This window comes from Spermophilus citellus, assembly GCF_964194105.1.
Source record: "Spermophilus citellus genome assembly, chromosome: 5".
Lineage (NCBI taxonomy): Eukaryota > Metazoa > Chordata > Mammalia > Rodentia > Sciuridae > Spermophilus > Spermophilus citellus.
In genome coordinates this window covers 123,171,233-123,197,108 of record NC_138186.1, presented here as the reverse complement: position 1 = coordinate 123,197,108, position 25,876 = coordinate 123,171,233, and the positions used below count along the sequence as shown (strand labels likewise).

At 36.9% G+C, this 25,876-nt stretch overlaps 1 protein-coding gene across 4 annotated transcripts in view; it reads right to left on the bottom strand.

Moving 5' to 3' along the window:
- The window catches only part of NT5DC1 (5'-nucleotidase domain containing 1), a 124,455-nt gene that overhangs the window by 12,965 nt on the left and 85,614 nt on the right, over positions 1-25,876 (bottom strand). For all 4 annotated transcript variants that reach the window (XM_081294920.1, XM_081294921.1, XM_081294918.1 and 1 more), the window contains exons 7-8: positions 11,368-11,542; positions 9,440-9,537 (exon numbers count right to left, since the gene is read on the bottom strand). In XM_081294920.1, coding sequence (XP_081151046.1) covers positions 9,440-9,537; positions 11,368-11,542 — 273 coding nt within the window. The remainder of the gene's footprint in view (positions 1-9,439; positions 9,538-11,367; positions 11,543-25,876) is intronic.

Below are 25,876 nucleotides of genomic sequence, written 5' to 3'. Positions count from 1 at the left end.
GGCAGGCTGTACTCAGGGCATGGCCGTAGGTCTCATGTAACAAGGAACCAGGTGGGGAAGGAGATTACATTCTGTGAGCACTTAGTGGAAGCACTTCGTGGGTCTATATATTATTAATCCTCACTGTGATCCTCTGAGTTGGAGGAAATAAGGCTCAGGGAAGTTATTTCATCTAAGATTTCAAAGCTGGTAAGTGATTTATTCAGTGATGAGATAGATTTCTGCTTGATATTATGCCCCTGCTTTTGCAAAATGGTTTATTAAGCAAACAACATAATAGAAACCATTAAGTCCTATCTTTTCAGAACTGGGTGTGGGAAAATATATTTTTATTGTAGTCTATTCAATGTAGGTTTAAATTGTGCACTCTAGGTGCCTCTATTACTTTACCCTAGTCTCAGCTTGGGGTGGGGAAAGGAGTTGGTAAAAGGGTTATCTGACACAAATGCAAGTTTATGGATAATTCCAAACTGTCCCCTTCTAGCACATAACTTGCTCCCCAGATCCAGTTAAAGCAGGGCTGGTGAAAGTCTAAGAAGATTCAGCGCATTCCTTAGAGACATACCCCCCCCCCCAAAAGTGATAACTTCTCATAATGTCTTTGTTTAGAGCTATTGTACTATGTAAATAATAAGGGTTTAAAAAATGAATAATTTACACACACACACACACACACACACACACACACACACAGTGCTGGAGGTTGAACCCAGAGGTTCATGAATGCTATGTTAGTGCTTTACCAATGAGTTACACTCTTGGCCCTACATAAATAGTTTTGAAAGAAGATTTACATTTGACATGTAAATCTTCTTTACAATTAGATATATACACTAAGATATCACTTAGTTGCTAATATCTGTCAAATGATGTTTTTTTCCTTTTCCTTATTATTATTTTGCTTATTAAAAATGAAAAAAAAACCCAAATTCTATAGATTACAGTTCCTCAAATGTTGGGACTCAGTAATCTAAGAAGAGAAAGAAAGGAAAAAAAAAAAAACTAAAAAGAATAAAAAGAGAAACCAAAACAAAAACCCTCTTGATAAAACATCCACCCCTCCCTCTTTCCACATACTTCACTGAAAGCTACTTTTAAGGGTAATTAATCCGTGAGGGCAGCTTCAAAGATTCTGACAGAAGCTCCACACCTAGGAGCTCAGAAAATTAATTCCAGCAGAAGAGAGCCAGCCAGGCTGCTGAGAGCAACAGGGCTGAGATAGTGTAGAGAAATAAATTCAGGAGATGTCAAGCACAATTTTATTTATAAATCCAAACATTTTCACACTATTTAAACAAGGGATCACAATTCTTTTCAAGGCCTACAGGATGTAGTTATATGCACTTCTGTTTTCATATCACAGAAAAAAAATGTGTCCTGCAAGAAGTACCAAGAGTATACTAATTTTTAAAAGCTTAATTAAAAATGTTAGATGATGGGCTGTGGCTGTGGCTCAGGGTAGGGCACTTGCCTGGCATGTGTGAGGCACTGGGTTCGATTCTCAGCACCACATATAAATAAAATAAAGGTCTATCAACAATTAAAATTAAAAAAATGTTAGATGATAATAAATAGAATAGAAAAAAATAAAGGAGGACACAGGGGACAGAGGGTGATTATGATTTGTTTCCTTGGTTTTATTTATTTATTTATTTATTTATTTATTTATTTATTTATTTATTTATATTTATTTTTTTTTTAAAGAGAGAGTGAGAGAGGGGGAGAGAGAGAGAGAGAGAATTTTTTTAATATTTATTTTTTAGTTATCGGCGGACACAACATCTTTGTATGTGGTGCTGAGAATCAAACCCAGGCCGCACGCATGCCAGGTGAGCGCGCTACCGCTTGAGCCACATCCCCAGCCCTGTTTCCTTGGTTTTAAAACTGGGATAATTACAATGCTTAACTCCTAGAGGAGTTGTATAAATAAATTAATACAGATGTAGCACATGGAACAGTATTGGCCACACAGTATTTAAAAATATCTTAAAAATCTCAGAACTTTTCTCCCATTGTAAACTTTCTGATTTTTTTTTCTTATTTATACAAAATACTCATTTGTATAAGGACTATAACAGAAAAATGATACTACTAAAGAAAATAGTTTACTGATGAGTTGGAGCAAAGTTAATAACATAGAAAGCAAGATTCTTACCCTTCAAAACTTTGGGTTTGGGGGTTTCCTATTTGTTCATATTTTTAAAAATACTAATAGCTATGAGCTCCTTTGAGCTATGTATCTTTTCCTTCTGTTTCAATATGCTTATTTACCTGCTCATTTCTGGGCCTATTATAATGGGAAGTTAATTTCTTTGCAGGACAAGAATTTTCAATTAGATATATACACTAAGACATCACTTAGTTGCTAATATCTGTCAGTGGTAGTATAGAGACCTGCAGACAGGGCTGTATTCAATGCCTATTTGATTAGAAGCTGTGGCTTTGTCAAAATGCTAAACTGGTACAAATTCAAGCATATCAACAAATAAGCCATAGTCAAACATTCAGATTAACGAATGAATTCTTAACTGTACACTACGGATTGGGACTCTTTCATTCAACATGTTTTTAGTGTTACTGGAACTATGCTGGAGACACACAGCTGGCATTACCTGGCTCTCTACCACTAGAATTAATAATTTTCTGAGCCACATAGAATCCTAGCTAAGGAGGTTCTGTCAGAACCCTTGAAGCTGTCCTTGTGGATTAATTGTCCTTCAAGGTAGCTTCCAGTGCAGTAGCTGGTGACAGGAAAGAGAGTGAACATTTGCATAAAGGGTTTTCTTTTGTTTGTTTGTTTTGGCTTTTCTTCTTCTTTTTTCTTTTTCTTTTTTTTTTTTTTTGATTTGAAGATTACTGAGTCTCAACATTTGAGAAACTATAATTCTATAGATTTTGCTTTATTTTCTTTTGAAATTAGGGACAAAGGAAAGAAGAGGATGCTAAGAAGGGAGGGGGATTCATTGTATGGTTATAAGTATTTTAGGTTTCATGGGACTTGCACTCTGGGGTGTGCAGAATATGGAGAACGCAAGGCTTATGTTATGTAGGTCAAGGAAATGTGAAGCACAGCTGCTATCTTCAGGACTCAACATCCCAGTGAGGAAATTCCCCAGATAACTTCCCCTTTATAGCCAAGTGAAAGGCACCAACAAACACAGAGAGGAAATGACTGCCTGGAGCCAGAGGAAGGAAGTACAGAAAGGAGGTTGTCGGTGCTTGCCTCCAAGCAGGGGAAGAAAGTCATTAGACAGAGGAGAGGGAGTAATTCCATATTTATCCTTGTTCTTCAAATAATATAGAAAACGAGATTCTTAACTGATCTTCTGAAGAGTAGCATCTGCCTTACTATAATTTTTGTTTAGAAATGAGGAATTTTAGGCTTCACTAGGACCTACTGAATCAGAATCTCCATTCTAACAAAATCCCTGGGTGATTTATATATATACTAAAATCTCAGCAACATTGACCGAGAACAGCAGGAGCAAAAACATGCTGAATAAAGAATAATAAAAGGTAATCATTCCACAGGGGTGGAATAATGGGCACCTGTAGTGAAAAACAGACTGAGGAGGATGAAAAGAATTTAGCAAGGAGATTGCAGAATTAGTTTTAGGATGCTGTACCGAATGGAAAGTTAATGAGATTCTGTGTGCACATGATTAAATATACTTTTTGCCTAACACTTATAAGTGAATTCCATAAAAGATACTGAAAAATTAAAAAGTAAGGGACAAAGGCATGTCCATGCTAATAAAAGGTATTTGAAGAGAGGTGGGGAGGAGTTACAAGGCCCAGTGGAAAGAGAGAGGAGGGCAGAGATGAGAGATTTCAAAGGTAAATTAAACAGGTCTGATGTCCAGCATACTGGATGTGAAAGAATAGATTTAACGGATGGTTAGGTGAGTATGATAAGGCACAAAGGTGACCAGTATGCCTGGCTGCATTTGGTTTCCAGATGAAAGGAGATTATCACAGTTGATTTCAGAACATTGAGTGGAGCTTTCTGATGTGCAGGAGAAAACACTGAGATTCAAGACAGGAAGTCTCAGCTAGGGAAAGATCGAGGTGGGGTGGGGTGGGGGTGGGGGTTTGGAATGTGGATGACAGCTGAGGCCAAGGGACAGCACAGTGGCTCATGACTCCCACAATGGCGGGGAGTGGGGTGGCAGCCTTGGGGACAGGGCAGTGAACAAGACAGACACGATACCTTTCCCCAGTAGAAGTATAATCTTGCCAGGCAGAGATCCTCCCCTTACCCCAAACCTTAGTACTGGAGAGGGCAGAGGTCTCACAGTGCACGCAGAAGAGAACAGGGAAGGTCTTAAGGGTCGACAGGGATGTGGCTAATGGAGGATCTGAGTCTTCACCCGCCTGGCCACCAGCTCTTCCCTGGTCACCATGACAACCACTGATATTACGCATGTGGAGCTCATGAAGGACACGTTGTGCAAGGTGATTGGCTCACTGCACCTTACATCCCAGCATGCTTACCAGCCTGGATTTTATCCCTCTGACTTTAACCATTTGCAAGGACGATTTAATTTACACACCACTGGAGTTTATAGCATTGGGCAGAGGAGATTTGCTTTCACAATAACTGCCACACAGATGGCTTCAGGGCTACAAGGCAGGATGGAGGCTGGGACTGATAATCCAGACATGATGTAATACTGTACCAATTCATACAGGAGATGATAAAGGCAGTGTTAGTGATGATAAACCTGAGAGGACAGAAAGGGGAGATGTGAAGGGGAAAGAGGAATTGGAAGATGACTCATTAAGATCTGTGGTTGGAAAAGTTACTAATGAAATCGGGGAATGAAATCAGAAGAGCATGCTAAGAAGGGAGGGGGATTCAGCGTAAGGTTTTAAGTGCTTCAGCTTTCCTGCGACTTGAGCTCTGGGGTGTGGAGAATAATATAGAGGACAGAAGTAGGCATGTGCAGATCAGGGAAAAGTGAAGCAGAGAGGTAAGGAATTGAGAGTCATTAGTGAACAGATGATAGTTAAAATCATCTGAGTAGTAGAAAGCTAAAGTAACAACAGAAAAAAGGAGAGCCACACACAGAATGCTGGGAATAATTAACATTTAAAGAGAAAGGGAAGGGAAACCAGTAGTGTAAACCTAGATCAAGCAGTTAAGAGACAGGTGAGAATCAATCATCAGCAAAGTAAATACCACAACCAAACATAATGAACTAGAGATTTTTTTTTTTTTTTTAATATAAGCAGCACCATCCTCTAATAATTGCTCTGGCAGTCTTCTTTGTGCTCTAAAAGGGAAACACCTATTTTATATTAAATCTAAATCCTATGTTTAATTATTTCTTCCTTTTAAATATTTTAAATTGGAAGTCCAGAAAATCAAGGCTCAAAAGAATACAAGACAGGGCTGGCATTGTATTCAGTGGTGGAGCGCTTGCCTCGCATGTGATAGGCACTGGGTTCAAAAAAAGAATATGAGACATCTTCTAGGACCTCCTGGATGTGGGAAAAAAAAAAAGCTTTTCTAAATTCTGTACATAAAACATGAGGACCCATATATTCTGAGGTCCCTGAAGCCATTTTATAGTGGTCATAACTGGGAACAGTAACAGGACTTTGAGTTCTACCTTATCAATCCTGACTTTTCATTTCTCAAACAGCAAAATAAAAACTTATAAAAACTTGGCTTTTATAAGATTTTCTGGATATGACCCAAATCAGAGGCAACAAATCCAAAAATAGACCTAAAGAGATTACATCATACTAAAAAGCCTCTGCACAGCAAAGGAGATGATAGAGTGAAAAGACAATGTAGGGAATGGGAAAATATATTTGTAAAGCCACATATCAGATAATGGATTATATCCAAAATATAAAAGAAGTAAAACAGTTCAATAGAAAACAAATAACAAAATAAAAATGGGCAAAGAATTCAAATAGACATTTCTCTGAAGAAGATAAAATGGACATGTATAATATCAAAAAATGTTCAACATCACTAAACATTCGAAATACAAATTAAAACACAGTGAGATATCACCTCCTTCCTGTTAGAATGACTTATTTAAAAAAAAAAGATGAAAAATAACACGCATTAGCCAGAATGTGGAAAAAATGGAAAATTTGCATATTGTTAGATGTTGGGTGGAATAAAATTAGTACAGTCATTATGGAAAATAGTGTAAAGGTATCTCTAAAAATTAAAACTTGGGCTGGGGGGAGAGCTCAGTGGTAGAATATATGCTTAGCATATGTGAAGCTCTGGGTTCAACCCCTAGCACCATCAAAATAAAATTTAAAATAAATAAATAGATACAGAACTACTGTATAATCCAGCAGCCCCAATACTGAGTATACATCCATTGGATATGAAATTAACATACTTAAGAGCTATCTGCATTCCTATGTTCATTACAGCATTATTTACAAGAGTCAAGACATAAAGTCAACCTAAATGTCTCTCAAGCGGACTACAGAATAAAGAAGATGTGGTATAGACAGTCATCCCTCAGTTTAATGGAGGACTGGTTCCAGGACCACCCGCAGAAGTTCCTTCTATAAAAATGGCGTATTTCCATATAACCTATGCACATGTTCCCATATATTTAAAATCACCTCTGGTTTATTTATAACATCTAATAAATGTAAATGCTATATGAATAGTTGTTATCCTGTATTTTTTAGGCAATGACAATGTCTGTACAGATGCAATGTTTTTGAATATTTTTGATCTGCAACTGGTTATATCTGAACATGCAGAGGATCAACTGTATACATAATGAAATACTATTTGGCTTTAAAAAATAAAAAGAAATCTTGGTGTTTTTTTTTTTTTTGTGAAAACACAAATAAACTGGTAGGACATCTTGTTAAGTGGAATAAGCCAAACACAGAAAGACAAATACTATATAATCTCACACATGGAATATAAAAAAGCTGAATTTACAGAAATAGCAAAAACAGTGGTCACTAGAGGCAGGGAAGTGGTAGGGCTGCAGAAATGTGGTCAAAAGACACAAAATTTCAGTTAGATGGCAGGGAAAAGTTCAAGATAGTTAAGGTACATCATTAGTTAATAACAATGTATTCTATATTTGAAAATTACTAAAAGAATAGATTTTAAGTGTTCTTATCACACCAAAAAAATGGTAAGTGTGCAGGCTAATGCATATTGTTAAATAGCTTGATTTAGCCATTTCACAATACATACATATGTCAAAACATCATGCTGCCCATCCTAACTATGCAAATTTTACTTGTCAATAAATTAATAAGATACAAATTACATTTAAGGAAAGTGGAATTCAAATTAAAAAAAAAATAAATTTTGCTGTCCCAAGCTAAACCACCAAAATCTCACCTGGGACACTGTAATTGCTTTGTCTTTCTCTTTCTCTCCATCTTTCCTGGCAACCAACAGATTCTCCATCCAGCAGCCAAAGTGACATCTTATCACTCTCCTGCCTCAAACAACTGAGTAGCTACAGATTGCTTCCATAGCCTCTGAGGCTGCCTGCCTCCTTAACATTATCATCTCCCTTCCCATAACTGTGTGCCAGAATGACATGCTGCCTTTGTCACTGGAATACAACAAAACTATTCTCCTAGCAAGCCTGTGCATTTGTTTGTTCCACTACCAGGAACCCCCTTCCTCTGCTCTTCTTATTACTTGCCTCCTTTATCACCTTGAACATCACCTTACCTCATCTTTTTGGACACACCTTCACTGGTCAACCATTAAACTCATCAGGTAGTTTTTACCTTCACAACACTAACCAGAGTCTGTAGTCTTCCCTCACACTTGCTGAGGTGTTATGTGCTTCCACATGCATGTAGTTCACTGAGGGTCCCTCATACTTGACACTTGCTACACTAAACCTAACTTGGCTTTTATTGTTCATGAGCCACTACTGAGAGAGTACTGAGCTACTGTCAACCCAGTGGCACTGAACAGGCTTTGGAATAGCAGAGTAGCAGTTCCAAGTAAATACTCTTGTATTGGTTTGTTAAATAACAACACTGGGTGTATGTGATTCATGTGAATACTTCTTTGGGGGATTTTAAATTTCTTTTCAAAATAGTATAGAACGTAAACAGGGGAAAGTAAAGAGAAATGTATATTACGGATCACTCCAACACGGCCTAGGATGTTTATATAATGCCAAGTATATGAACAAACGTTAAACATTTGTGCTTTTATGTATTTTGCTTATTTTATACATATATCTTCATTTTTATATGATTTTAAACAGATCTCTACACAGGTCTAAAAATTTATTTGTTAAGGATTTTATATACATTTATATGTATTTATAACCATTTACTGTGTTTCAACTTCCAAGCATTCCTGGGCTTCTTTAGATATCTCCTAAGAGAATTTCTCTCTCTCTCTCTCTCTCTCTCTCTCACACACACACACACACACACACTTAGTAGATGGACACACTACCTTTCTTTTATTTATTTGTATGTGGTGTTGAGGAGCAATCCTAGTGCCACACACATGCCAGGCAAGCACTCTACCACTGAGCTACAACTCCAGCCCTCCTAAGAGAATTTCTGAATGAGCCTCAAATGTTAATATAATACTGGGTTTAACTGACATATACAAAAGACACCAGACATAACAACTAAGCTTCCTGTCTTTCACTCCCCCAAGCCTATAACTCCTCTATCCCTGATCAGGTTCTGCTTTTATTCACTTACATATTTATTCAAGAAGTGTTTGGAGAGCACCTATCATGAGTTTCTCACTCTGCTGTTATCATTCCTTTTTAACTGCAAATTTTGTTTGTTCTTTTCATTCAATCTCCTTTATCAGCCTCTTTACATGTATGACAATTTTTTTTTGTGGTGGGGGGGCACGGAGATTGAACCCAGGGGTGCTTAACCACTGAACCATATCCCCAGGCTTTTTATTTTTTATCTTGAGACAAGTTCTCACTAAATTGCTTAGGGCCTAAGTTACTGAGGCTGGCCTTGAACTTGTGATCCTCCTGTCTCAGCCTCCTGGAGTCCCTGGGATTTCAGGCATACATCACTGTGCCTGGCTACAAGTATGACAATTTTAACTACTCTTCCTTGAATATCCTGTCCTTTCCCCAGAGAGAATACTGTGTTTTTATGATCCTCAGGGATTCTGCAAGCACTTTTGTTCTAAAAAATAATCCATTCTGACTTATTATAATTAATTCTTTCCAATATTTATTGAGATGTTTAACCAGGCCCTAAAAATTAAGGTGAAACCCTTGACCATCATTTTAAAAATCAAGGAGACAATAACATGTAAACAAATGAGTAAGTGGTAAAGTTAAATACAAACATAGGTTTATTACCTTCTCTCTCCCCAAAGAGGGAAAAGAAGACATGGTATTACATCTGACACAGTAATCTGCATGTGGTTGTTAGTCAGCAGGTATACAGAAGAGGAAAGGAACAAAACATAACTTACTGAGTGTGCGGAAAGGCCTCTGACTTGGTGAATGGGAGAAGAAACCAGGCTTCAATGCATTCGTAATCACAATGTCAAAAAGGTCTTCAAAATCATTCCTACAAAGCAAAGTTTTCATTAACTTATTTTAAGAAATTAGAAAAGGTGCATAGAAAGCAGAACTTAACCTCAGCCCATCTATTTATCACTGCATCATTTCTTATCTTTTGGTCAACTTTTATGCCTGTAATCCCAGTGGCCCAGGAGGCTGCGGCAGGAGGATTGCAAGTCTGAAGCCAGCCTCAGCAATTTAGAGAGGCACTAAGCAACTTATACCCTATCTCAATATAAAAAATAAAAAGAGCTAGAGATGTGACTCAGTGGTAAAGCACCCCTGAGTTCAATCCCTGGTACATCCCCTACAGATGTTTAACCGGGCCCTAAAAATTGACTCTAGGCTTGGAGCTGGCTTTCTCCTGATGGTGATATTACATGGTAAATTCAATAGCTTCTAAGAGCTAGAAACTGGGAAAGACATTTTAAAATTTGGGGACTGAAATAATTTTGTTTGTTATATGGGTCTTAAAGAAACTAGCATTATAGCAAATCCAGTGACATTTCTCAGAGTACTCAAACCATGAAGAAGATATTTTATTTTGAAAATCAGTGTAGGCTTATAATATAGCAATTTTTAGAAGGCAACAATTAATGACTTTAAATATGTATTTAGTATTATATTATATTAAGGATTATTTGGAATGGCAAAGGAAAAAAGTCCTTCTCCCTGACATTGGAGAAACAATATTTCCCCAATATTCCAGAATATTTTTACAACCCCAAACTGTGATAAATAGAAATAAAGATGAGAAGAAAAATTTGGGTTGTCTGTGCTAGTGAAAAAGGAGTTATAAGTCCTGACTGTTTATTCTGAAGCAAGTCCCGCTACCAGAGCAGCAAATGTCTTCCCAGGAGGCACCTTACAAGGCCTCCAGGACTTCAGCCTCAATTCAATTAAAGGATCTCAGCCAGCATATATTTCAGAAAGCAGATCTACTTGCAGATAAGTACACCACAGAACACACTGAACACAGAAATTCTGAGACTAAAAAATATTGGTGGAGTCAGCTTGGAGGCTAAAACTTGCTCCACACACAGCAATTCTGTGGGCTGAAATTTGAGGAGACTTTAGGGGAAATCTAACAGGCCACTGTAGAATAAAGCTCTGGGATATTTCCTTTTTGTTTTATTTTTCTTACAAGAATAATAATAAATTAAGTATTAACAATTATTGAAACTTTACCAACTACTCTGCCTAATAATTATCCTGTAGTATGCTATTTAAACATCCCCTCACACCTAGGAGGTATTATTGTCCCATTTTTAAAATGACAAAATTATGACTTAAAAGTGGTTACAAAATCCTGTCCCAGGTCACACAGTCAGTTGCAAAGCAAGGCTTGAACCCGCATCTGTTTTATTTTAAAGTCTACTGCATTTATACTGCCTTGATTTTCACGGGTATCACTTCCATCCCTGGCAGTGGTAAATGGTATATGGCTCCACACTGAAATGGAGACAGAGGGGCTGTACTCCAGGAAAATGTCAAGAGTGTTTTCTACAACTCAGAGTCTCTCAGTAATCATCCAAAGTTGAGAAATGAAATGCAGGGAAGACCAAAGGACCTTCCCCAAACTCTAAAGCCCAGATCATATGTTACCTAAAAGTATACTGGCCCCAGTTAATATCACTTTGCTAAAATGCATCAGGGGTGGGTTGCTATCAACAAATATTGAGGTATGTTATGAGAAAAAATTATATTTGTCACTCAGCACTATTTAATATTTAATATAATAATATGGGTATAGTCCAGCTCTTTTAAAAAGACACTGGTCTGGTTTGCTATCAATTTTATAAGACAATGAAAGTGGAATGACTCATTACTTACTTACCCAAGGATATATTCGCAGAGAAGTCTACAGTAATCACTGTGAGAACTGGTAATTAACAAAAGAATTTTTCCAGCATTCTTTAGCTGTCGAAGCCATTTTCTTACAGATTCAGGACAACTGTGTAAATATTTGCCTGGATCTCTCTTTATTTCTGGAAAATATAGTCCAGAGTTTTCTGAAAAATAAAAACACCAAGATTTCTTTTTAAAAATATTTTGACTAAGCATATTCTCAAACTAAACTCTTTCAAAACTATAAAATTAGAATAAAGACTAGATTCAAACACTCTAGCAATAATGCCAATACTAACTACTTTCTAAAAGTGTTTTTTTGTTCTTTACTTTCAAAAATGATGGTTGAAAACCAGCCTCAGCAACTTAGTGAGTTCCTAAACAAGTTAGCGAGACCCTGTTTCAAAATAAAAATAAACAGGGCTGGGGATATGACTCACTGATTAAGCACCCCTGGGTTCAATCCCTGGTACCAAAAAAAAACGATGGTTGATAATGTCAGTTGATCATATTGGTTGAATATTAGATGAGAATAAACTGTTGAAACAGTGAATACAATATCATCAACATTTCCAATTGGTATTTGGACACCAATTGATTAATAAATATTCTTTCTCAGAGGCACAGTAGGTTTGTTTTTGTTTTGTTTAATTTTTCTGATGGAACACTTACCACACATGAGAGCCAATTTACAGCCTCTGAGAGGCACTGTGATGTCAAATGGAAAAAAAAACTGGACCAAATAAGCCAGAGAAAGCCAGAAGGCCTAGAGCTGATGGAGAATACTGAAAGATTTGAGTCACTGAACTGGGACCGCTGGCTCTGCCCTGCTGGGTCTCTCATAAGTCTACCGTTTTAGGCTAGGCTCTAAAGTGGACAGATGGAGGCAATATCTCTAGGTGTCGTGGTTAGACCATCCCTAGTACTTGACCCAGTGCTCAAAAGCTGTGCATACAGCAGATGAGTTCAGATTTGGTTGAGATGCTTCTAGATTCACATGGTATTTTAGAAACACTGTTCTTTGAGCATGATAGTACTAATAAGCAGAGAAAGAGAATCCAAGTTCTTACTTTCTTTAACTGCTAGGAAAAGGACACAGGAAGTGATAAAACAATGGGTGAACATGCTTGTACTGAATGACACACTGTAATAAGTACACATGGACTACACCTGCAACCTTAACAGTGTGGTACACATGAAATAATGGAAAAGAAGGTTATATTACAAGAATGTCAGGACAGAAGGGTCTCTAAGTGAAATAAATAAGCAAAAAGAAAAAAGCAGAGATAGTAAATAATTTGTGGCCTGCCTACCCAAGTATATTCCCCCTCTTCTTTGCTAGAGAGTGCTCAGGTTTGTTTGAGGTTTCCTCCTCCTCTCAGGGCTGTGTGTGTGTGCCCAGGGAGGATCTGGGTCTCTATCAGTCTATACTCATAATGGTAACTCCCTCCACCCACTAGCAAATTGTTTGAGAAGGTAAAGGGGACCCAAGCATGGCTAATCAGAGCAGAACACTTTTGGGTGGCCCCTGGAGTAATATACATTACCAATACATGGGTGAATCTCCCTCTTCTAGGACTGGATTTTTGCTACAATTTTAAGTTCTACTTATCTACCAACAGCTATTTTCAACACAAAGCACAAGTCCACCATACCAGGGATGACAGAGTAGAAATATGAATGGCAACCTGGGCTCTGTTGATATTGTGGGTCTCAAATTAAGCCACTGAACCAACTACCACTGGAAGTACCACTCAACCTCTGGGGATGGTTTCTGGTCATGTGAAACCTCTCAATTTAATACACCAATTATTTGTAGCCTAAAACATCTTGATTAAGAAAATAATACATTGAAAGAATATTATAACCAGAACTCCCACCCTCCCCCCCAAAACCCACCTTAACAAACAGGCAAATATAACAATATGAGAATAATATTCAAATATCAGAAGTCTAAGAACAAAACCAGTTTGTGCCCTCCTGTATTCTGTCCTACATTTTTACAGGTACATTTGTGAGAAATTCTCTAGGCTCTCCTAATTTTCCGGAAACCCTGTAATGGCCCTTACAAAAGTTAAAATATATTTTGCTTTACAGCAAAAAAAAAAAAAGGCATTAAGAAAAGGCCAACTTAAGAAGAATATGTTAAAATGAAATGGCTGAGAACAGTTTGATGAGTGGGTGATTATCAAAGTAATCAAAGAATTTATTATATCTAAGAGAGTCATACGTGAAATTATTTTACTCAGAAAAACAGATTTGGTAGCAAAAGGAATTTTATAGGTTGAATAACAAAAATTTATAGTGGGAGGGCTGTGGCTGTGGCTCAGTAGTAGAGTGCTTGCCTAGCATGTGTGAGGCACTGGGTTTGATCCTCAGCACCACATAAAAATAAATAAACAAAATAAAGCCACTGTGTCCATCTACCAAAAAATAAAAAATAAAAAAATTATAGTGTGTAATGACAAATATATTTATAGACTTTTAACAATTGTGTACTCAGAAAACAACTGTTTACTGTTATTTTTTTCTAAGCTATATGTGCTTAGTGCCATCTAGTGATCAAAATATAAATTACTATTGAAAAGCAAATTGGCTGAGCATGGTGCCACACACCTGTAATCCCAGCTACTGGGGAGGCTAAGGCAGGAATCTCGCTCACAAGTTAGAAGTCAACCTGTGCAACTCAGTGAGACCTGTCTCAAAATGAAAAATAAAAAAGGGCTGGGTATGTAGCTCAGTGGAAGAGTGCCCTTGGGTTCAATCCAGTACCGGGGGGGGGGGGGGGAGCAACTGTTAACATTTCTAAATGAATAAAATGAAGCATATACACTTAATTTAAATTTCTTACCTAGATTAATTTTATATCTCTTAATAGACCTAATTTAAAAGAGAAAAATATAATAATCTAATTAGAAAATTATACTCTGAAGTAATATTGGAATTGTCTTTATTTTGTTCACAAGACACTGAAGAGGACAGTACAAATAGATACCAATGGTAGATTAGGAGCTGCTACTACAAAAAAAATCACTGGCTGTCACTGGCAGACATGTTTTTGTCCCTTTGTAACCTCAAACTATTAAGGTTTAAGAGACGTAATTACACAAGTACACATTCATCTTTAAAAAAAATAAAGCTAGTAAATGAAAGGGAAAAAAGTTAAATATACTAACTGAATTATAATTTTTATTAAATATTTTCTCCAAAGACACTGGAAAGTCTTATAGGTAAGGCATACATTTTTCTGCTTGCATGGAACAGGCATTCAATGCATGACTCCCTGAATTAGTCAGGAGCAGACGTACGAACACTTATGTTTATTTATATTCAAAGTAATTATATGATTTGTAATACATACTCCAACAGTGACAAAAATTATATTATTCATACACTATCAAAATCACCAAAAATACCCTTCCATTATTGCACTCCTATCAAAAATGTTTAATTATGATACTAACAGATAAATACTGATTAGACAAGATAGAATTTAGACCTAAGGAGGAAAGAAATGGTGTTGTTTGTTCTTAATTCACAAAGTAGCCTGTGTTTTCACTTAACCTCCAAAAGGCATTCTACTTCATGGCCCTTTTATGTAACTCATTTTCCTGGCCTTTCCACCCCTCTTATATCCTCAGATGCTGGTATTTTTTTGTGTGTCCCAATGAGATTAAATATAATTGTTTTAAAAAGCTGGTTCTAAAGAAAAAAAAGGGTTTAGCTCTCTTATGTTAGAAATTTGGTTATTACACTGTCATGGAAATAACATCGAAATGTTGCAGAAGTCTGATGTGTACATAAAATGCCCAGCATCAGTCATACAGGATTTAGGGACCTCTGGTGGTTAAAAAAAAAAAAAAAAGAACATTAAATTGGATATTAGACATTATAAATACTTCCTTATTTTGATAATACCACATCACCATTTCTGTCCTCACTGAATAAGGAAGCATTTTTCTTGCTAACTGTACCACTACTTTTCCTGTAATCTGCTTGTTTTCAAAACTGTGGTCCAAAGGAGTGGAGATGCTGGGATGCTAACATCTCCACTGTCAGCATCCAGCTAAGGTCTGCCACTATTTCCACTACAGAATATCAGTTAGGAGATTTAAATATTTACAGCATTTCCCAGTTATATAAGAATATGCTAGTAAACAGATAAAATGTTTAGCTATGAATTATTTAAATATGCTTACTGTAAGGATGATCCAATTTTCTAATAAAAAGTAAAATTCTTTCCTAAGTCTGAAATGTTTTTTCAAGAATTAAAGACATAAATTTCTTTTGTTTATGGGGGCAAAGAATGAAATTAAAATTTAATATTAAAATATTTCCTGTTTATGTTTCTACATGATTTATATCAATCTAATATTTTATTTGTCAATAAAGAAATCTCAAATAGATAAAGTGAAAATTTATATGTCAAATATAATGGTTGAACTGGAGAAATGAAATATATAATTTATTGAAAAACATAATTTATAAAATTTACCTTTTAACAGTATCTGTCTTCTATCTCTGTGATTTAATTCACGTACTTGGATCCTTCCCTAAAGATCCTGATTTAGTTGGTCTTGGTAGGACCACAATATTGTTGCTTTTTAAAAAGCTCTCCAAGTATTTCTAATATGACATTGTGATTAAGAATTATTGCTCTAAGCTAGGCGCTAGGGCTATGCCTGTAATCCCACCAGCTTAAGGCTGAGGCAGGAGGACTGCAAGTTCAAAGCCAGACTCAGAAAAAGCAAGGCGATGAGCAACTCAGTGAGATCCTGTTTCTAAATAAAATACAAAATAGGGTTGGGGATGTGGCTCAGTGGCTGAGTGCCCCTGAGTTTAATCTCTGGTGCCCCCCCCCCACCAAAAAAAAAAACCAAGAAAAAATTATTGCTCTAAAATATAAGAACTAGGGTTCTTAACTATTATCTATATATTTTATATGATTCACTGAGAATCATAGGTTCTCAGGGGGCAAGTACTTCTTAATTTTATAGCATATTATCTAATATATAGCCATGTAGACAATAAAGTCAGTCAACAAATATTAACTGCCTCTGATTATATTAAAAGTCATTGTGGTTGATGATCTTAAAGTATTTACTCTTATTTTACACAAACTCAGAATGGTATTCCACATTTGTTACATATTCTAACTTTACAATGATAGAATTCATATTGATGACAGGAAAGAAAGGATGGCATGGAATTCTTTTACAGAAATTCTTTTACACAGTGTGAATTAGTCTAGAGAAGCCAAAGAGACTGCTTTTTCTCCCCAAAGCCACCAAATGGCAGACCTTGGACTGAACAGTCTATACATAATGGTTTTCAGTAATCAATGCTTTAACATTTTTGAAATATATTTTGTTGTATATGTTTACAGAATATAAATAATGTATACTTTATGTCAGCATACATCTTTTGAATAGGTTAAAGAAGACCAAATTAACAAATACTTAAGAAAAATTCTACATCACACTTCTGATTTTTCACCTACTTCAAATATGAAATACAGAAAGGATCACAAATTATTAAAAGGCACAGTAATTATGACAATAAGAAATAAATTTCCTGGAATATTAGCCCACTCCCCAAATCTCAACCCAAAAGTTTGTTTTTGCTTTTTGTTTTTTGAGAGAGAGAGAGAGAATGAGAATCGAACCCGGGTCCCACCTGTGCCAGACGAGCGCTCTACCGCTGAGCCACAATCCCAGCCCCCCAAAAGCTTTTGATATTTCTTCAAAACATAGATTGGTCTTCAAAACCATGCATTTTCAAGATCAAATTTTATCACAAGGGTGCACTGTTTCCTTAATTAATTTAGTTCAAATAGTCTCAGTGTCTCCAGAAATACCTTAATAAAGCCAACAGGATTCAGAGCTATAACTAAGAAGAAATCCATTTCAGAACACACATACTATTATAATAGCCAAGGATTACTCATCCAATGTCTGGATGTCTCGGAGCATATTTCACATCAGGAGAGCCGGGCTGTTAGGTCCCTGCTGTATCTACCCTAGCTCACTGACTAATTAAGCAGCTATTTGAAATGAGGCATCACTGTATTTCATCACACTTTTCCACTTAATCAGTTGTGAAGTTTTAAATCAGTGAAATTTTAATTCAGATAACTGGTTTGACAAAGTATTAACTTTGTAATATAAAATTTAAAGTTATGGAGTTGATAAAATAAACCAGTATTAGAATAATGAAATAATTCATTTTTGATATAATAAACACAGATATACAGAGTCTATATGTACACTCTGCAACACTACTTGAGGAACAATAGTGCCCTAAAACAGAGCACTTAGTTCACACATGGGCTTCAGTGCCTCAATGAAACCCCAACACCGGTTGCAACATTCTGTCCCTCCACGTGTTCGAACATGTTATAAGGAGCAGAGCAGGTGCAGGCCTTCTAGCTTTCATCAGATTCCTGGGTATAGAGATGTGACCCCATCAGGCAAAGACTTAGATTTTCCTAGACTATGACAATGCATTAACAAAAGCATTAACACCCCTCCCCTTGTCATTGCCAAGAAAAATTTTACAGAAGTACTTAGAGTAACAAAAAACAAAGGTAGTATAGATTTTTACACAAAGTATAATTCCTAGGCTCTGTATGTATACATCCCAAGTCCAATAAATTTATACTCACTTAGGATGACTAAAGAAAAGCTATTCAAAGTTGATTTAATTTGTATGTTGTGAATTACCCAATATACAACTTAACAACATATATAAGGCACCATAAGTACTCTTCATGATGAAACTATACTGAAAATAACATTGAAAGTTCACTGTGTTAGGTTTTCTGCTGTTGCATAATAAACTACCTCAAATATGGTGTCTCAACACAGCAGTGAATTATCATTATCTCTCATGGTTCTGAGGGTTGACTGAGCATAGCTGAGTGGCCCTTACTTGGAGTGGTGCCTGTCAGATGTCACTGGGTCTGGGCACCTGGACTGGGACAGCCTGCTGAGTGGGGACTGGTGAAAGAAACTGGGCTAGGGTGGGCTTCTGCAGAGCATGAGGGTCTCAGAGAAACTAAGCTAAAATGGCAGTGGTTTTTCCCCAGAGCAATTTTCCAAGACAAGCAAAAGCTGCAAGAATTCTTAAATCTAGTCTTGCAAGTCCTAATGTGTCAATTCTGCTGCATCCTCCTGGTTATACAGGGACAGTGCATTTTCAAGGAGAAGAAAACAGAGGGCATGAATTCCAGGAGGCAGAATTCATCAGTGAGCTATCCTTGCAGACCAGCTACCAGGAATACTAATAGGCCTGTGTGATTCCTGCCAGTATATCTCCTATTCATCTGGATCTCTATGGGAATTTTAAACATGGTTTTAATACCAAATTTTACAAATGGAGAGTTTAGAATAATTTCATTATTGACATACTTTGAGTGCTTATTTTGTCAAACAATTCTAAGATCTTTATAATCATTAATATACTTAATCCTCTTAACTCCATGGATAGACCCTATAATAGTTGCTTTTTGTAATTGAAAAACTGAGAACCAGAGAGCTTAAGGAAATTGCCCAGAGTCACATAGTTAGAGATGTGGCAGAGCAGAGTGATTGATGTGGCCAGTCTGCTTTCAGAGCTTGTGCAACACTTCCTCTTCAGTGATAAGGCATTTGGGGACTCAAAAGAGTACTTTAGGGCGTATAAGTCCTTATTTTCTTTTTTTTTGCATTTGGGTGCACTATCATGTAGTGTCACAGGTTCAGGGCCTTTGGGGTTGACAGGAATTCAAATGAGTAAGAACTTAAATTTGGACAAATCAAATTAAATTTTTACAGAGTTAAAAAAAAAAAGCATCTATTTTTTTTATGGCTTGGGTCTGAAATGTCCTCCAAAAGTTTGTGTGTTGAGTTTGGTGGCAATGCAGTAGTGTTCAGAGGTATGACCTTTGGGAGAGGACTGGATTATGAGGGCTCTGACCTCATCCATGAATTAACCCATTAATGGATTAATAACTTAACAGGCTATTGGAAGCTGGCAGGAACTTTAGGAGATAGGGCCTAGTTGTAGGAAGTAGGTCATGGGGTTAGGGTGTGTGTGTCCAAAAAGGATAATTTTTTTCCTTGCCCCTTCATCTCGAGCTTTCTTTCTGCCTCCTGGCTGCCATGATGTGAGCAGCTCTGTTCTACCATATGGCCCCTTTCAACTCCTTCTGTCTCACCACAGGTCCAGAAACAATGGGACCAAGTGACCATGAACTGAAACCATGAGCCAAAATAAAATTCGCCTCCTTTGAAATTGTTTATTTAAGATATTTAGTCTCAACAATGGAAAGTTGCCTAACACACTTTCAGTATGCATTCTAATTACAGTCACAGTGTCTGGAACTGGAAGAAACCAACTCTTTTAACCCTGTTACGTTAAGATGATTAAGTAGAGCCCACAGATTTTGCTCAAAATTATCAATAGTAACCCAAGTAGGAATGGAATACAGTGCTCGAGAATCTCAGTTCACTAAAACTCACCACTTAACATAGCCAAATCTCTGTGTTTTACATCTAACTTAACTGGTGATGATTGTTTCTTAATAACTTGCGTTCAAAAGAAATAGAAGTCAAATTCTTCAATGTGCATATCTACTTAGTTCTGAAATTTTTAAGAATTATAAAATTAAGTTCTAGTTTTCCTCAAAATTAGTACATTAGCTCTTTGTAGTCACTGATCTACAGTGACCTCTGAAGGTCACCATACTGTTAGTGTGGAGCCCTTCCCAATGCCCTCCATCACACTACCTCTGGACATCAGTGAAAGCATTCATCCCAATGCACCATAATCAGCACTTATAATAATCATCATTATGTGTTTTTCTTTCTTCCAAGACTATGAGATCTTTCTAAAAAGAAACCATTTTTACACTCATATTTATATTTCTGATGTCAAGAAAACTGTACAGGATGAATAACTGCAGAAGTATCTGTGTGTGTAGAAAGGGCTATCATGCAAGAATTAGCAGGTGACCATAAAGACAGTTTGGCAAATCACAGCCAAATGGCCATTTTACATCTTAAAATACCAATATAGTACAAACATCTACATATATCTTTGATTTTGTCTTTTGATGTACAAAGCCTATATTTACTACTTGGCTCTTTAAGAAAGTTGATTCCTGATATAGTATTTCATAATTATAGAGCAGTAAATAAAAAATTTATAGTTCAGAAAATGCCAAAATAATAATAGATGAAATTGTTAATTCAAGGGACATTACTGAAAACCTAGGTAGTCTCAGAGAACGTTACAAAATCATTTGCAATAAAAATGCTTTTCTGAAAGACAACATAAATAACTTTATGTACCTTTTCATCACAGTGGATTCCCAGGCATGATATAACTGTCCCCCAATTAGTCTCTGGCTTGGGTCCTCTAGCAGGAGATTCCATAAGTCAGAAGAGGGGTCTTTTCTCTCTGTTATCTTCCGTGGAATTTTTTCAGGCAAATCAAAACCTGCCTTTGCTACTGCCTTTATTATTCTTAGTCTCTGAATAAAATTTGGAGGTTCACTTGGTCTACTTGTTAATAAAGCAATAGCAGGGCCACAGCAGAACACTAAACTCAGGGCCAGAAAGCTAATGTCTGGTAGTATTTTTCCTTGTTAATGTCAGAGGAAGTAGAAAGATCCAAAAAATGCACAAGATAATATGATGACATGGTCAGGAGCACCTAGAGTTTGTAACTTGAATATGAATAAAGGCTCTACTGCCTAAACACGCCTTAAAAATAACCTGTACAAGAATTAAAGATACTTGCTGATAAACCCTGGGACAGGTTTTAGGTGCTAGCTTCAAAGAGATGCACCGTAGGTTTCACCTCAGATAGCTTGCAAATGGATTTGCCAGGCATACAACCATTTTGGAGGGTTTGTTTTTCTCCAGAAGTTGGTCCACTGACAGATTATCCTGACTTGAAACCTTCCCCCTCCTCCAGAAGACAGAAGCTGGAAAAAATTAGAACAGAGGGGTACCTCAGGGCAAAACAGGCTTAAGATGTGCCAATGCTATTCTAAAAAAAAAAAAAAAAAAAAAAAAAAAAAAAAAAATTAAAGTTGACTTTTCTAGCTTTGAGGCACAAAGAGATCAGAAACAGGAACAGGAACAAAGGAATCATAAGGTAGATATTAGGGTTCACTTAGTATAAATGTTTAAAAGAAACCTGCCTCCCACTGAGGACTCAAGTGCCTGATTATTTAACACACAAAAGACCTGGAATAGAACTTCCACTGCATTTCTTCTAACCTGGTTTGTAGTAAATGGCCTAACAGAATGCTGAGACAGCCTTTTAGCTCAGTTGTGAAACAGTAGAGTTGTGCTTTAATACATACTGGGTATTTTTCTAAACTAATAAACATAAAAATCATATATTCATTTCGTTTCTTTTCCTTTTTTTTTGCAGTGATGGGGATTGAACCCAGGGCTTTATATGTGCTAGCCAAGCACTCTATCACTGAGATTCACCCACAGCCACCATATGTATTTTTTAAACACTTAAACATGAAAGCTGTTTTAAATCTTTAAAGAATTAAATAACAACTTTTTTGCCAGATTAACATAAAAAAATCTAAAAATTAAAGTTATAAACTCACTTGTTTTTTTAAATATATTCTTGTCTATATCTACCTATCTATATTATTAAAGGTTTTAAAAGAAAGATTTTTCTGCTTTCTCTCTTTTGGAGACATTAAGTCTATCATTTGAAGAAAATTACTTCTACGGCTATAGACTGTATTGATATTAATAGGAAATAGGTAAATATTTTCCCCCACTATTCCTTAAAACATATATCCCTAAATTGGGGGTGGGGGCAAAAGGTCAGTATAGGTGACAAATGATTAGGTCAGTGGGGAAGATGGGGGTTGGTTCAAAAGGAAAGGAAATTAAATGCTAATACCTCCAGACCCCTTTCTCCCTCCTCCACCACTTGTTAAAGTTACCAGCTTCCAGGGAATTGTGCCTCCCTTCAGGGAGTTGTAGGAGTTGTTAATGAATACCCCCAGAGCTCTCCCTTCCTGCCCTAGGATCACTCTCCCTTTTGGTCACTAGTCAGGTAGGCAAGATAAATGGGGAAAAGAGTGAATGAGAACAAAGGACATCTAACATGTATAAAAGGGGCAGGTCCTCATCAGGCTCTGTGGCATGAAGAGGACCCCCACTTCCTCGGACACCCAGCTATGGGGCCCCGTCTCTTCGGAGAAGTCAATCTCTGTGTAAGGATGGCCTTAGGACTTAGTCTAAGCCACTCCATTTTAAAACTCCATCTTGAAATAAACACGCAGTCTCACCAGGCAAGATATGGAGCCCTCCAATATGTCAATCAGGTATAGCCTGATAAAAGCAAGTTACTTTCCACAACCCTGGTAAGAGTCAGGGTGAAGTCACATGTCATTTGTCTAACCCTGATAAGAGTCAGAAGTATGACATCAGGGTAGAAATCACCAGACCATACATCCTTTCTAAGAATGAAAGATGTCACCGAGAAACCTGAATAGCTGATAGGGACCCAAAGGGTGAGCAGAAGCTCCCAAAATTTAATATAAATGACGGAGCAAATGAACAGACATTCAGCCAGCCGACACTGATGCCTTCATGCCAGAGAGCCTGATGAGGACCTGGACTAATATCCCAACTCTTCTCATTGTTTGCCTGATCCTCTGCATCTTCCTCATACTCTGAAACTCTACAGCTATATCTTGACCCTGAAGAGAAATGCAACTTCTTCCTACGACCCTTTCTTCAACTGGCTGTCAGCTTCATCCTGAAAGCTGTCAGCTCCATCTGAAGCCTGCCTCTGTCTCTGACCTGATCACTGTGGTCTGAGTGAGTATGCATCTGTTGGACTTAGAGCCTAAGGCTTGAGACTTTAGATCTGGCACTTGAGCTTAGCATGCAGAAGAAATATCTGTTATGATTAAGAGTATTTGCAGTGTTTAGAATTAATCTAGAATTGTTTGCTGTTGATTGTCTATTGAAGTGCCTAGCATTAAAGGACTGTCATTTTCTTGATTGAGAACCTATAGCGTTACCTTTCCTATCTTCTCTCTCTACCCCATCTACTGTAATTCATTTCTCTCCTTGTTTATTTTCCCATTCCCCTCACAACCTCTTATATGTAATTTTGTATAGCAATGAGGGTCTCCCTTCATTTCCATGCAATTTCCCTTTTCTCTCCCTTTCCCTCCCATCTCATGTCTCTGTTTAAAGTTAATCTTTTCTTCCTGCTCTTCCTCCCTACTCTGTTCATAGTTGCTCTCATTATATCAAAGAAGACATTTGGTATTTGTTTTTTAGGGATTGGCTAGCTTCACTAAGCATAATCTGCTCTAGTGCCATCCATTTCCCTGCAAATTCCATGACTTTGTCATTTTTTAGTGCTGCGTAATATTCCATGGTGTATAAATGCCAATTTTTTTTTTTATCCATTCATCTTTTGAAGGGCATCTGGGTTGGTTCCACAGTCTAGCTATTGTGAATTGTGCTGCTATGAACATCGATGTGGCAGTATCCCTGTAGCATGCTCTTTAAAGGTAGCAGAATACAACAATTACTAATAGGGCATTATGTAAAATTGTGGATGTGTAACCGACGTGATTCTGCAATCTGCATTTTGGGGTAAAATTGGGAGTTCATAACCCACTTCAATCTAATGTATGAAATATGATATGTCAAGAGCTTTGTAATGTTGTGAACAACCAATAAAAAAATAAATAAAAAAAAGAACCTATAGCGTGAAATTGTATTGAGTGATTTTTGAGTGAATAAAGCATTGAAAGGGCAGAAGCACGTGGACATTCTTTATTTCTCCCCCTCCACTACACAAGTTGCACCTTTGCCCATTGAGACAATCTGTTCTATCCTTTAATTAAAACTTGCTTTCTACGTTTGCTTCCATGTTTCTTGGGTGTTCAATCTTCACATCAGGGAAATGGGACTCAGCTCTGATTCTCATCACCAGTATCAAGATGACTCATGGTTCCCACTACAAGGTCTCAATCCCGAGAAGAGGAAAAACAAATCACTGAAATACAGTTGGAAGTGTTCTGGGTTAGGCAGACACATAGTGTGCAATGACTGCTGGGGAAGAAAATGACCACTAGTTCTCTGGCATGTAAGGTGAAGATTCAAGATGAAGTGAGATTTGGACGGAGCCTTGGTGGGCAAGAGATGTTCCATTGGCTGTGCAGGGGAGAATGGGCCACTGAGCAGAGGGAAGGTAAGGAGTGAATGGTAGGGAGTGTCTGCTGAGGGTCCACACAGCACTGAGTGGAGAGCAAAGGTCTCCTCACTGCCTGGATGAGTGGATGTATTAATCCTTACTTCAATGCCTTTACTCAAGATGCTTGCTGCTCGGCCCACACCACCACCAACTTGAAGCCAAAATGATTTCTTCTCTTGTTTTCTCAATTCAACCCTTTTTTAAAGGGTCAGCTCCCATTTTTTTTTCAAGTTTTCTCTTTCTCTTTTCACTAACTATGCCCATTACTTCTGTTCTATTTCACACATTCCAGATTTTATTCATTTATTTTTTCTTTACAGCTCATTAATTACATGAAAGATTTTTATCTCCCATTTAAGCTCCATGAAAACAATTTTCGCTGTGCCATTATAGTGATTATATTCTGGGCACATAGAACATATTCAGTTAAAATAATGTATGCTCTTAAAATTGTAGTGATACTATTATGTTTTAAAAAACATTTTTTCTTCTTATTCAAAGACAAAATTTCATTTCTACTCAATCTAAGTGGGGCTACTTAGCCTACATTTTAATTCAGTGGCATTTCAGAGTTAAAAGTCTTGGGAATGATATTGCCATTCTTAATACTAATGAATATTTAGTGCATACCTCAGTTTCTAAGAATAAAACATAACAAATCTGCTGTAGGCAGGAAGCAGTTGTTATTTATTAGGGCTTTCTGAGAACTAATTTAAAATTTTCTATTAAAATTATATTCTCTATTTTGACTTAGGAAAAAGTTTAAGAAAGCATATGATATAAATGGATCAAATGATTTCTTTTTTTGAGAGGAAAAGAGCTGTCAACATCAATCCAGAGAACTCTGTAACTTGTAATTGCTCAATAACCAAGAAAGAAACATTCAAAATTCAGCTTACATGAAGCAAATATTTCACTCACAATTATTTGGCAAATGTTAGCAATAAACACTAAATGAGCTATTTGTACTCAGTGAAGAAAAATGTGAATGAAAAGGAAATTGCACTAGACCTCATGGATGACCATTAACATTTCATCTGAAAACTATAACAAAGAAAATGTTTTTCCTTCCAGATAAGAATTCCATTTAAAACTTCAAAAGGAGTTTAATCTAAATGTCTCCTGCTAGCAAATTAAATCATTAGAGAGAAGGGGAGGCGGGATGGGAGAAAGAAATTCATGATTTGCAGACGATTTCATAAAAAATGGCTGTTGCTGCTGCTGTAGGGAGAGAGGCTACTCCATTCCAATTGAAA